We start from the raw sequence: 14,686 nt of genomic DNA, 5'->3' as shown, positions 1-14,686 counted from the left end.
CAGACAAACAGATCAAGTCCTGTTAAATACTCCCGTTCATAGCTAGTTTCTGTATCCTAGATGAGGTGGGGGAGAGAGAAGCAGGAAAGACAAGGGTGTTGGTAGGAAGTTTTTTTCTGGTCATCCTGTGCTCCATAGCTTCTTTGGTGGGTTTGGTGGAGTATTCTGAATCTTTTGTGTAACATAATCACCAAAATCCTGCCTCAATGGAATTTGCTTTATTGACTCAGCCCAAATCTTCAGTGAAATCGACATAGTGTAGTGCCATCAATTTTACATGTCTTTCAAACATGCACTGACAGCATTATTAATTTTCTAATGGACTTTACCATTCCAGTTTAATTTCTACATTCCACTACAAAAGTTTATTTAAAACAGTTTATTTAAATGAAACTTCCCTTCCTGTATTGTGGCAAGAACTCCTTGCTCCTCACCAACAACTGAACTTTGAGGTTGAAAAGCTCACTAATCCCTTTTAAACACAAGCTTGTCCTTTCTAAGAGGCAGTTTCTCTGATAACCTCTTCCTTAGTACCTATGCCAAATGTTGAGTAGTAAATGTATGACTAGCTTAAACAATTTCATGATTATAGTGGAAATACAAAGCTTCTAATTAATCTTCACTTTTCTAATGTGGTTATAAAAGTGTATATGAAGTGCTTATTATTGCTATTAAGGTATTTGCACTGCAATCTCCTTTGAATAAAATGAACTAACTACTGGAAAAAGAAATACTTGATGAGCTCAAAATCAGTGAAGGTGTTTATGTACCCCACTGGCTTTGCACTTTGTATCATCGTGAATATGGATGTCTTCTGCTTCATGATGAACGTGAGAGAGAGCATTATTTTCACATAACCCACAAAGAACTCCTGTAAATAAACCACAATCAAAAACACCAAAAATTGCAAGTAAAAAGAGAAGTGAGGAGCCTGAATTCTCAGAACAGGTAATGCTTTTATAGCATTCATCTTCAGACGAGCATCCCTATTCACCTCTTGGAGCTGTGAGCTGTCAGCACTTCTGCAGAAAATGTCAAATGCACACAGAGCAGCCCTTTGGTGTAATGGAGTCCTGACAGATTGCAGTGGCAGAGAATTCCCTTGTCAGCTTCTCTTAAAATTTTACTTACTGCAAGGTTGTTCTTTCACCGTCATCATGAAAGTTGACTCGGGGTCATGTTTTGTCTTTGTTTTAGTGTGTTACCAACATGAAATTGTTTGACACAGCTGTTCTAAGGCTTAAGACATACAAGTGACCTCTGTAACTCCTGATAAGTATTCCCTTTCCTAAAGTATCAAGTGTGCGGGTTAGATTTCATCTATAAGGGACATAAGTTAATAGAGGCAGCAGATGATGAAATAATTTTTATGTATTCCCCTCACTACAAGAAAGATATTGAGGCCCTGGAACATCTCCAGAGAAGGGCAACAAAATTGGTGAGGAGTCTGGAGCACAAGTCTTATGAGCAGCGGCTGAGGGAGCTGGGATTGTTTAGTCTGGAGAAGAGGAGGTTCAGGGGGGACCTCATTGCACTCTACAACTTCCTGAAGGGAGGCTGTGACGAGGAGGGGTTTGGCTTCTTCTCCCAAGCAACAAACAGGCCGAGGAAATGGCCACAAGTTGTACCAGAGGAGGTTTAGGTTAGACATAAGGAAGAACTTTTTCTCTCAGAGAGTGGTCAGGCTCTGGAATGGCTGCCCAGGGAGGTGCTGGAGTCACCATCCCTGGCAGTGTTCAAGAGGCATCTGGATGAGGAGCTGAGAGATATGGTTTAGTGCTTGTGGTAGCAGTGGTAATGGGAGGATGGTTGGACTAGATGATCTTGTAGGTCCTTTCCAACCTTGTGATTCTATGACTCTATGAGAACAGATACACAAATCTAGAAAACAAAGAGATTAAAACATTTTTGCTTCCTTATCATCTGATAATATTCTTAGAGATAAAACTTAATGAAATGTTTGGGATTTTCAGGTTTATTTCTGAGCAGTTATTGACCACTAAAAAATGAGTAATTCTTGAATGCTTTTTGAGGTCTATATACATAGTACTTCTTATGCATTTTTAGCAGAAAATTTGGCATCCGCTATCATTGCATAGTAAGCTACAAAAGCAAAATAAAGTACATAATGATGTAATGAGAATGATAAGGAGTTTTCTGTGTGAAATGATGAAACTGCACAATACAACAAAATAAATGTATGTGAACTAAATTTACATGAACGAGGTAAAAGTGATTGTGCATTTCAAGGAGAACATCTTTATCCTTTTGTTCTGAGGCTGTCTCAACAGGAACTTTTGTCCTCATGAGGTCAGTTTTACAAGGAAAATAAAATCATATACAATGCAGAATAAAATCTGTTTTCAACATCTGAAGCAAAATTGCTTGAATTGCTTTGGTTTTGTCTTTCGAGAGTTGCAGCTCTTCTTACACCCTCTAGATGTACTAGTGTAAGCTTACCTGCCACAGATATAGGATTGGGTTTTATTCAGCAATTACAGTTTTTCTCCTGTATCTAACCTAGTCATCTTACTGGTGCAATCTCTAGTTTAAACAAGAAATAACCCGAGATGGATAACTTCTTTTTTATGTCTGTTTGGTTTGGTTGGCTTTGCTTTTCCCATTTGAGAATTCCAGAGTTAGTTCTTAAATTTGGCCTGGTACAGAAATCTCTGGGTATGTGGTTTTTCCTTGTTTGGTTAAGTTCAAGCAGAGGTTAAAAATATAATTTAGCCAAACATGAAAGTTAATAAATAACCAACAAAGCATTATTTATTTTTCTATTTTAGAAAGACACCGGTTTGTATAGCTTTAATTTGAAAACATTCCCTACAGGGATCTTTCTCTATACTTGGTTCTTTGTTCTTGTATTTACGTTCTTTATCTCAGATCACAACTGTAGTAGAGGACTGCAGCAATTTCTGAACACCTAATGCAAGATACAATTCAATTCAATCATAAAAAGTCTTTCAGGATTCACTGAGCTTTTTATTCTGCAATTTAAAATATTTGTGCAGCTATAAACTATGTAATATTATGGCATAACATTTCTGGTAGAACTAGCAGAGTTTTACTGCAAAAATATGTTCTTACACTAATTAATTTTATGCATTCTTTATTAAAGTTTTTGAAACATTAATTCTACTGTTATTTCCAGGGAGTATATAATCTCTTACTGAGGTGAGCAGACTTTGCTACTTGAAACCATTCTGTTTTAAAGTCACTAATTAAAAAATTATCATTGTTTTATATCTAAGGTAGCTTCTCTTAGGCTTGTCTCTAGTGTGTGATACAAAATACTTCAGCTGCTCAGCTGTGTGGAACAGAGACAGAGAGAATACTGGAATCTGAAAATAGATAAAATGCACATTTTCCTTGATGTTTATGTGCATTTTCAAACCTTAGAATTTTCATCCATATCATGCACCTCAGTGTCTGGATGGAGAAGTATTAGTGAAGAAAATACCTGTATAGTATATACATAAAGTGCTCTCATTGGCAGTTCAGAAGTGCCCGTCACTGTTATTGCCTGATGAAATGGCTGGGGGAGTGGGTGGAATCTCCCATACCCTTAGACCTGATCTGTTGTCACTGAGAAGATAGTACTTTCCTTTTTCTGAAAGATGAGTAGAAGGGGATTAAGCAGCGTGATTAGAATAGCTGTGAGATGCTTGCCATGTTTGTTATGATGAGGTTTAAATCATCCTCACTTGCGGCAGTCTTTATAAACATAGCCATGTAGTATAGAAAATATCCAGTTTGGGAAAAATTCAATAACAAATCTATATTTTCTTAGATTCTCTTTCATTTTGTAAGCACTTTTGCATGTTGGAATGAATACTATCCTGACCATATGAACAACTGTGTATCACAGTATAATCCAGAAACAGTAGTTTTGTTCAGATTCTCCAAATAGTATTCCATTTTTTATATTGTAGAATTGATATAATACATGCAATTAAACTTGTTGAACCATGTAGCTCATTTGTCTCAGTTTGATCCACAAAGCACATCATTTTCTTTTGTGATTGAACACAGTTAAATTTCGACATGATGGAAGTCGGGCTTCCATTGGACAGGACTTTGGTGCTATGCCCTTAAGTCATAAAAACACCTGGTACATTATTGATTGTGCTTTGGTCTATGCTCTCATTAATGAAAAGCTAGTATAAGTGGGGAAAAAAAACAACAGACATTTCTGAAAAATTTAGCAGTTCTGTTTTATGTCTGTGTTTCAGAATTTTCATAAGGAAGTCAAAAGGACAGACGATTCAGAAAGCTTATCAAGTCTTGACAGTCTTGAGGCTGGAGAACAAAATGAAAATTACACTCCACCAAGTGAATCATCTTTGACTACGAGTTGTGACTGTGCCCCATATATTCCAGCAAAGTCACAGACTAGGAGTAATGATACGTTTTATGCAGCTCAAAATACTTCTAAAAACATGCATCTAAATAATTGTCAGAGAAATTTAGATTCCCAAAACAACCACAGTGAGTTACCTACTGAGGACCTTTTAGCTAAACGTAACATTTTAACTCTTGCTGAACATACAAACGATACAGAAGGGGAATCACCTGTTTCTCACAGATCTGGAAAAAAAGTTGCAGAGTTCTCTATTTCTGGCAATCAAGAAAGCTCTGTAAATAAAGCATTTCCTTTTCTGCAAAATATAAAAGAAGAAAGGAACGATTCATCTTCTGGAGTTTGTAGCACTTTAGCAACCAATCCTGTTTTCAGTTTTAGCAAAGCCTGGGCCAGCCCCGATTCTATTCCAGGAGAAAGATTTCAGGATATGATGCAAAATCAGAGCTTTAAAATGACCCCACAAAAAAGAAGTAAATCTGTGCAAACCTCCACTGAACCTATTGCAACATCCAGAATCTTACTTCCTAATCAGAGGTGCTTCTCTGGCATTTCCAGCCCAGCTGATGTGGTGCCAAAGGACAGAAATGTCAGCATGGATTTTTTTAAAAAAACTTTTGGAAAAGTGATTGAAACAAAAGAAGAAAACATTAAATCTATTGATGAGATTGACCAAGGTTCATTTTTACTTCAGGATGTACCAAATGCCTCAGCTCTGTGCACTGTTAAGAAACAGAATAACAAAGAGGAAGAAAAGGCTAATGTGGTTGAAACTATGTCATTGGTGTCTGACACAGAGCTGGGTTTTGGCACTCCTGCACAGCACAACTCCCAGAAAAACAACATTTATGACAGAAAAAGAGCAAAACTAGTCAGAAGTATCTTAAAGAAAGAAGCAAAAGCTGTGGTTATGAACCACGGGATCATTTTTGGAACTCGGCCTGTGTTTTCTATCAGAGACAGTTTAGAACTTGTAAAAAGTAAAAAGAAAAGTGCTGAAAATACAAAAAACAGTAGAAAGCTAAAATGGTGTGATCAAATTAGCCAGATAACAGCAAAAAATAATGAAAGTTGCTATGAGGACAGCACCAGTGAAATATCTTCTGCACAGCTTTACTGTGTTCAAACTGTAAGTAATGCTCCTTATGCTAATTCATGTATGGGTGCTCACCCTTCAAACACTATGGGCACAGAAAATCATCATGCAAATTTGCATATATCAAAACCAAATGTTAATTCTGCAAAATCAAATAAAGAATGCACCTCTCTGAATATGTTTATGTCTACTGGATCCTCTTTTCCTAAAAAAGTTTGGATGGTATCAAAACATGAAGAAGGCAAATCGCCAGAATCTTGTAACAGTGATGATACTCACAGAGAGAATCAACACAAAAATAAGGCAAAAATAATCAGAAGACCAAGATCTATAAGAGACCAGTTATGTTCTGTGCCCAGGAGCAGCAGAGGCCCTGGCACTGCAGTTCGACTGCAGTCAGCCACTGAAGGCCGTGTAGTTGAGAGGAGGATGCTGGCACCTCAGCCACCATCTGCACCTGCACCGGAGAACAAACATGGCAAAACCAGAGCCAGCCCAGCTGCGAGACAGCCCCTGCCTTCTTCCTGTCCTCAAGCTACCTCTACAAATGGGAACTCTTTAAATCAAAGGCAAGCTTTGTTGGCAGATCAAATTTTAAATAAAAGTACACCAGGAAGCTGTGAGAGCATAACTTGTAGTTCTGAGGTGGCCACTGTGCTGTCCACACCTTTCCACAGCACGTCCTGTGAACCTCTGGCAAAACATACTGGTTCTGTAAGCCGCGGGCCAACAACTGGCTGCCAGCACTGTTCTGTAACCTGCACTGAGCAATGTGCTAACACAGAAAACAGACTGCATCTTGATCATATCCCAACAGCTGAGGAAACAACTGCATGGAAAGGAGAGCGTATTGCCTTCACTTCCAAGGAGCCTGCTGCTGGTAAGTCCCACATTTTTGCATTGAGAATGGGACATCAAAACCCCAAATCCCACTTATTTGGGTGGGAATTAAGCAAAACCCAAAGTTCTGATCTTTGGTGTTGGGCATAACGCAAAGTCCTGTTTTTTAGCATTTGAAACATGACATCAAAACCCAAGATCTCACTTTTTTTAGGTGGAAAAAGGTCAAAACAGGAAGTCTCAAATTTTCATATTGACAACATGACATGGGAAGACAAAGTCTCACTTATTCGGGGAGAGAATTGGGCAAAAAACAAAGTTCTGATTTTTAGAGTTGAGTAAAAGTGATGGTTGTGGGTTGGGGACATTCATAAGAACAGATTTTTAAATTGCACAGATTGGTTCTCAGTTAAAACACTCAGCCTGTCATCCATTCACACCATGCAGCCAGCTTTAACAAATTTCTGCCATTTGTCATCATTTCTGTTCTAGTGGTGCCCAGAGGCCTCTCAAATGTGGATCCTTGTTTTTATAAGTTCTTTACAATATTAAATGAAGTTATTTTCCTGAGATCCTGAGTAATGAGCAGATGTGACAGGTGGTCTAAATAATGAAATAAGAGGAAGTGGGTTTTTATAAGCAAGTTTTACAAGGTAACTGCCGGATTCTCCACCTGGGAAGGAGAGACCTGGGCTGTATATACAGACTGGAGGATGAGAGGCTGGAGAGCAGCCCTGCTGAAAGGGATCTGGGGAGTTTGGTCAACAGCAAGTTGAATAGGAGTCAACAGCGTGACCTGGCAGCCAGGATGGGCAACCACACCGTGGGGTGTGCCAGGGCAGAAGTGCCACCGGGTGGGGAGGGGCTGTCCCACACTGCACTCATGTGGCCTCACCACCAGTACTGAATGCAGTTTGGGGTGCCACAGTACAAAAAGGATGTAAAACTATTAGAGACGGTTCAAAGGAAGGCTACAAAGATGGGAAATGGCCTGGAGGGAAAGACGTATGAGGAGCGGTTGAGATCTCCTGGTGTGCTCAGCCCAGAGTAGAGCAGGCTGAGGGGAGGCCTGATGGCGGCTGCAGCTCCTCACAGAGAGCGGAGGGCAGCGCTGAGCTCTGCTCTGTGTGACAGCGACTGGGCCTGAGGGAACGGCATGGAGCTGCGTCAGGGGAGGGCAGCTGGGGGTGAGGGAAAGGGTCTGCACCAGAGGGCAGTGGGCACGGCCCCAGTGCCAGAATTCATGGAGCATCTGGATAACAGTCATACGGTTTGATTTTTAGTTGTCCTGTGTGGAGCCATGAGTTGGACTCAGCGATCCTCATGGGTCCCTTCCAGCTCAGCTCAGGAAGTTTTATGATTCTTCGATAACTGGGAGCCACAGCTTGCTGCCTGACAGCCACTGTCGGCTGAGAATGAAAGAAGTGCACATCTATTTGTTTTTATAACGCTGACACTGTATATGCCTAAAATCATTACAACTTGCTCTCATTAGTACGATTAATGCTCAAAAAGATTACATATAAACTTAAAAAATTAAAAGCTTCTACCAGACAACTGATGCTGTTTTTCAATACGTCTGATTTGTAAAGAATTTTAAAATATGGATTTACAAAAATTAAGAAATTTTAGGTCCAGTCTCACATTTTATTAAAAAAAAAAAAAAGAATTACCTTGGGAACAATATGCTGCAGAGAGTGATAGGGAAAATAAAATAAAAAAAAAAGCCGTGGGAGATTCATCGCTTGGTTTTTACATTTCAGAACTGTTTCAGACTTGCAGTTTCCCTTCTGTCTCCCCTGCAGCCCAACTATGGCAGCTTCTGCCTGCAATGTGTGTTGCACACTGCTGCGCTTCCTCTTGGTGGCACCAGCTGGAGCACGGCTCCTGAAAGGCCACACAGCACCAAATGGTACTGTGCTGTGATCGGCGTGCAACTCAGAGACATTTTCTAGCAAAATAAGGAATTCCCAGGAATTAAGAAACTAAGTTTCTCATTTTATCTACAGTAATCGTTTTAACGATGGGAACAGAGCTCGATGAATATTCTTGGCCTGAAGGAAGTGTGAGAAATGAGAAATTTTATCTCCTTGTCCATTCAGTTCAAAGGCAAAGAGATGAGCTTAACTATGTGTGATTTAAGTTAACCTATTTGATTTTACATTGGAAATGAATGAAGCCTTCCATTACCATACCTGGCCTGGAGCAGAGGTGATGCCCTTATTTGCACATCAGATCAGTGAGCGGTCCGGTATCACAGAGCTCCAGCTCTGTTACAGGACCGGCTGAGAAACCTCTCTTTAAGATGTAGGTGGGTGGCCCTTTCTCAGTATCTGCTTACATTTTGTGGTTTGAAAACTTTATTTATTTAAATACGCTAAATTACTCTTAATGGCTGGCTATTATTTGTTTTTTTGCCTGCAAATGCACATGGATCACCGTGGGTTTTGTCCTCAAGTGCTTGCTATGAGAATGAATACTGCATTTCTCTTGAGTAAATTGTCTGCTGTGACATTGTTGCTGAGCTCTGTTAGGTCTCTGAGGACATAAAAAAATGTCATCTGTTGCGATGTGTGCCCACATGCAGGCTATAGAAAGTGAGAGCAAGATGAGTAAATAAAATTGTTGTACATGGGGATCTTCCTCGAATTGTGGTTCCAGGCTTAAAATCTGTATTTCCTGGCTGACACGAGTTATTCTCTGTTGCTAAATGCAAGAATTAAGTTCTTTAATATTCAGTCAGAAAGGTGCTTTGAACATGTGTTTAGCATTTAGCCTGAGACAAATAATGCCTTGTGGGCATGATAAGGGGCATGATTTAGTGATGAGACTCGTTAGGGCGGGTTAATGATAGGCTTAATGATCTTGAAGGTGTTTTCAGCCTAAATGAGTCTATAATTGTATGATAAAACTGGCCCTAGTTCACATGCTTATAGATAAACAGGTATATCTCAGCATCTCATGCTCTTACAGATATTATTACTTTTTATATTTTTAATTAAATTTCCTAAATGAGTATTTCCTGGTCACAGACCTACTATGCCTTGTGAACTGATTCAACTAGAGATTGATGTGCATCAATAGAGTAATTTTGGAATTTATTTTTCAGGAAAAAATTACGTGATTACTAATATGACAAGAGGTTTCTTCTTTAATTCTTAAATTTCTGTCTCCATACAATATAACACAATTACAATTCTCTTTCTTTTCAGGTATCACTCAATATCATATGTCACATTACAACAATTCACATCCAACTAAATGCCAGCCTCGTAAAGCTCCTGTATCCCGTATTCCCACTGGGGACAGCAGTCAGAAGACTTGTTTCAAAGTTTCTTCTAGGATGAACAAATTGGGCTTTTTCCAGGCAAACAGTAATTCTGCATTGTTAAATATCACTATAATAATAAGTAAAGAAATAAAATTCTGTTAAAGTCACTGAAAGACCTCTTGGCCTAATCATAAACTTCTGCTTGTAGAGTCACAGCGTCATAGAATCGTTAAGCTTGGAAAAGACAACTAAGATCATGTAGTCCAACCATCCACTTATCACCAATATTGTCCACTAACCCATGTCCCTAAGTAGTACATTCTCTTTCCTTCAACACCTCCAGAGATGGTGTCTCCACCACATCTCTGAGCAGACTCTTCCAATGCCTCTCTCTTTCAGAAAAGAAACTTTTCTCAGTATCCAACCTGAATCTCCCCTGGCACAATTTGAGGCCATCCCCTTTCATCCTGTTCCTATTTCCTGGGAGAAGAGGTCAACCTTTCAGACAGCTGCAGAGAGTGACAAGGTCTCCCTGAGCCTCCTCTTCTCCAGAGTGAATAATCCCAGCTCTCTCAGCTGCTCCTCATGAGATTTGTACATTCATTTGCACATGATATTAGAGGAACAAATAGTTAATTTATATTTCCAAGTAAAAATCAAGTAACTGTATTTACTAACGAGAATGTAATGTATCCTTGAATATGCGCATCCTGACTTGCATGTGGAAATAATGATTTACATTCCCAGTTTGTATGAATGGAAATTTATTTTAAAACTTAATTTTAAGTTTGAAACTTGATTGCTAAATTTTGAAAATGCACTGACAAAACGGAGATAAATTTGAGGTTCAATATCTAAGTTAGGTCTTTTCCTATTTGAGGAAAACTACTACAGAGTACATGCTATTTATATCTGGATTTTATAGCGTTGTCCTAAGATGAAATTAAACATGCTTTAGAATTGTCTGTTTCTCTCTTCACATTAAGAAAATACTTTCAGCAAGATATGCTGTAAGCATACATAAGGTGAACTCTGAAACTCTGAGACAGAAATTTACCCACATCACTAGTTTTGCTTCTAGTATCTTTATCATGTTTTTACATGTTTTTTATTTTATTTCTGAATGCATCTTATTTAAGGTGTTGTTCCTGTTACAAAACAAAGGCAGATTTTTAACAGCTTTGAAAACAAACACGGAGCTTTTACAAGACAGAGAAGGCAAATTGTAAATTCTAAAAGATGGAAGCCTACTCATCACACACAGGTAAATATTGAATATTATTAAAAAAAAAGAAGAAAAAAAAAAGGCTTGTTTGCCCTCAAAATTGAAAGAATTTCAGGAATATAAAATATTTGTTCTATGTCACGGAATTTTGAATCAATGTGCTAAGTCAACTTGCCATCACAATTAATAAAAACAATAAAACCAATTACAATACATTTACTGTATTAGTATATACTAATATTTTTGCACTTGAAAACATCTAGCAATATGAAGTAATAAATTAAAATGGTCAGAAAATATTACTGTTACCTTAAATTACATTTTTAAAACTCTTAAAATATTTTTGATAGAATTTGTTATGTACCACCCAGCTGCGTCCTGTTCAGTCTGCATTTGATCCAGCACAAAATATGAATGACACCTATAAGTCTGAGGAAGGTATAGTAACGTCTCTCTTCAATCACTTTTAAACATGAATTACTGTCCTAATATAGTGTAACATCTCTTGTGGCATCTCTTGACATCAGTGCTTCAAAGTAAGAAAGAGTAGTTTGTTGTCTAGGTCTAATTTTTTCAGAGAAACATAAGGTATGGCATCATGTGTCATGACATTAATAGTTTTATAAATGCATTACAACCTATAGTTTGTATTTAACTGTAAGATAGCTGTGTGTATGATACATGGCAGTATAATATGGACAGATACTGGTTGCTGTCATTACACATATATAAGCAAGGCTAGCAGAGCTTGCTCTGACCCCAGTGATCTCCATTGTAAGACACATTAGTGACCTTAACTATATCATTTTCTAACATATCTTGCTCATTGACTGCCACCTATTTGATTTTTATAATGTGAATTTTATGTTTCACAGAAACTCATGAAAGCAAGCAGTATATTTAAGTGTCATGAGCTCTTCTCATTTATTCTGTAATCTCATCATTCTTCTCATTCACCATGTAATCTCATCAGTTTCAGAAAGCACTGCTCAGTTTCTTACGGCAGAAAAACTAACAAGTACAGCAGTTGCAGAAGATGAAATCCTGGCAGCCCTGGGAAGCGTGCAACCAGCCAGACAGCCCCTAGTGCTTAACACAGCTCCACGTCTTGGCATGAGTGCACTTTCAATAGAAGAAGAGAAGATTTTCCAGTCTCTTGATCGTCTCAATCAAAGGCTACAAAGTAAGTTTAATAATAAAAAGAATCCTACATCAAGTGATTAAGTAACTTTATATTTTGTTGTCATGTGTTATTGTGGATTAAATACAAGAATTTTGTGATAAAATCTTTTTTCTTCTCATCCTTGGAGTTAAATTTAAGAGGTGTGGATATACTGCTTGGAGACTCGGCTTAGTGGTGTACTTGGTAGCGTTAGGTTGATGGTTGGAATTGACCTTGAGGGTCCCTTCCAACTTCAATGATTCTCTGGTCATGCAGATCTTTGATAAAAATTCTCAGCAGATGGACATTTTCTCTATTTTGTGCACTCTATCCTTTCCAAGCACCATTCAGACAATGCTCTCAGCCATGTGGTCCTGTGTGCAGCCCTGAGTTGGACTCAGTGATTCATGTGGATTCTTTCCAGCTGTGATTCTGTGATTCTGTGATTCTATGGTCCTGTACTGGAGGTCACTGGGAAGCTTTTAACTGTCCATGGAGTCTCCTCACTGGTCTGCATGGCTTTCGGATCATTGGAATAACTCCTGCTTGTCATTTTTGCCCTTTATGGAACTGCCAAATCTCCCTGACTTTACTTTTTATTTGGATTTGTTTTATACACAATTTCACTTGCCAATTATGGAAGTTTACAAGACTCTGCTTCCTTGAAGTCCACTGATTTTATTTTACTATTCTACTTATTTTTCTTATAGACTGTATAACTTCATGGTTAGTTAACCAGTTTACCCCAGTAGTTCCTACTGAGTAGAATCATACCAAACCTGGGCTTATTTTATGCCATTAAGCTCCTGCATACTTTCATCACTACATCAAACAGTGGGTTTCTGGACCTTGAGGAAAAAGGCTTCAGTTTCCTGTAAAATGCAAGCATGGGAGAAGACAACTTTGTGACTGCTGACAAACTTTGTGCAACTGCAGCTTACAATTCCTCCTCCCATCTGGCTGTGGGTCAGAATTTCATTACACCGCACCTCACTGCTTTTCTTTTGAAGCAAAATAGAAGTAAGGAAATCTTTCATTTGTAAGACAAAAGTTTTGGTATGATATATTCAAGTTAGGAAAGTAGCTATGAGCTTTATTGCAAGAAAAAAAAAAAGTAGAAGAAATTGCTGTATGAATAATAGGGAAGTGATAAGAAAATAAAGGGAAAAGTAAATTCCGCAAAGGAACTGGAAGCAATAACTGGAGTTTAGGAAGTGTGAAAAGCAAAACTGAAAGTTGTAAGAATAGTACATAAGGAATATTGAAGAAACAATGAAAGAAGTTAACAGATTATTAATGAAATAACTGCAAATTACAGAGATATGCATTTGTATGTATTTTAAATTTAGCTTGCTTTATTAGAAAAATTTGGAAGTTCATTTTTTCTTCATAACTTTCTTCATAGGAAGTTACAGAATTTTACAGGAGGCTTATTAGATATGTAAGCACATGTGTGTTCCTCTAAGTAAGTAAACTGGAAGTGAAGTACCTGACATTTTTTACTACCTTTTTTGGCATTGTTTTCATTTGTTACCAAATTAAATGCCTAGAATTGTGCTCCATTGTAGTAACTGGTTTTTGATGAACGACAACTAATCACTGTCCAGTTTAAGCCTGGAATTTTTGCTGCTAGGTTAGAGCAGCTAACACTCTTTCCCATAGCTCTGGATTTCTTTGCAGATATGCTAATTTATTTATTTGTTAGTTTGTTTCAGATAACAATATCTAGCTGCACATCTTTTAAAATACCAGTAGGCATATATTGAACAGATACTACCAGAGGAAGAAAGAACAGTTCTATTAAACTACATTTCTATAATCTTGGGAATGTTTGTGCTGAATATTTGGTGGAATCATTTTTCCATGTTAATGTTTGCTTTAAATAGAATTTATCATATACTTTGATGCTATTTTTAGATGTTCAAGAAGCCATTACCAGAAATCCATCCGTCTCAGGAGTTTTAGAGAAAATCACCCCTTTTGTAAGTGTTTAACTTATTTAAGTTCAACTGTCCTGCAAACAGACCTGATGGCTTATTTTGTCCATTTGATCATCTTTGTGGCCCTCCTCTGGACCTACTCCAACAGCTCCATGTCCTTCTTGTGTTGGGGGCTTCAGAACGGGACACCGGGTGGGGTGACACGAGAGCAGAGCAGAGGGGCAGAATCACCTCCCTTGCCCTGCTGGTCACGCTTCTCTTGGTGCAACCCAGGATACAGTTGGCCTTCTGGGCTGCAAGCACACATTGCTGGCTCATGTTGAGTCTTTCATCAATTTCATGTACTTTACATAATTTACTTTTACATCCTTCGAATACTATACTGGAAAAATTGTTACAAAAAATATTAGAAAAAATGCTCTCAGAGTTTGAAACTAAAAAAAAAAAAAGAAAAGTTTTGAGGGCCATCAATTCAAAACAACTGCCTGTTTTTAAAGTGGGGCTGTAAAAAGCACACAGAACTCATTGTTATTTCTGTGCTTCTGGGTCTTAGTAGTAGGTGTGAATTGGAACCCCAGTTTCACCTCCTCTGCCTCCTATCTTACAAATTTATGGCTAAACAAGCAAAAAAATGTGTGTTTTTCAGCAATTAATGTAGCTTAGTTACCTTTATTGGATCTGCACTGAAGCATTTTTGAGTCCATAGGTTTCTCTGGGGATTTTTTCAAAGTCTGTCCTATTTTTAAAAAAATAGCTGCTTTCCACACAAATGTATTTTCCTGTCTT

At 38.1% G+C, this 14,686-nt stretch overlaps 1 protein-coding gene across 7 annotated transcripts in view; it reads left to right on the top strand.

Annotated features, from left to right (window-relative positions):
• The first annotated feature begins 4,208 nt into the window (after positions 1–4,208).
• The window catches only part of CEP126 (centrosomal protein 126), a 34,761-nt gene continuing 24,283 nt past the window's right edge, over positions 4,209–14,686 (top strand). For 6 of the 7 annotated variants that reach the window (XR_014881117.1, XR_014881115.1, XR_014881114.1 and 3 more), the window contains exons 1-6: positions 4,209–6,342; positions 9,515–9,676; positions 10,713–10,837; positions 11,149–11,236; positions 11,772–11,981; positions 13,878–13,942. Coding sequence is in view for 3 of the 7 variants with exons in the window: in XM_085216302.1 (XP_085072428.1) it covers positions 4,224–6,342; positions 9,515–9,676; positions 10,713–10,837; positions 11,149–11,236; positions 11,772–11,981; positions 13,878–13,942 (2,769 nt within the window). In the remaining 4 variants the exon portion in view is untranslated. The remainder of the gene's footprint in view (positions 6,343–9,514; positions 9,677–10,712; positions 10,838–11,148; positions 11,237–11,771; positions 11,982–13,877; positions 13,943–14,686) is intronic. The other variant, XM_085216304.1, reaches the window with a different exon arrangement.

The sequence above is a fragment of the Meleagris gallopavo genome, chromosome 1 (assembly GCF_905368555.1).
Source record: "Meleagris gallopavo chromosome 1, MGAL_WU_HG_1.1, whole genome shotgun sequence".
NCBI lineage: Eukaryota > Metazoa > Chordata > Aves > Galliformes > Phasianidae > Meleagris > Meleagris gallopavo.
This window is presented reverse-complemented; position numbering and strand designations above follow the sequence as displayed.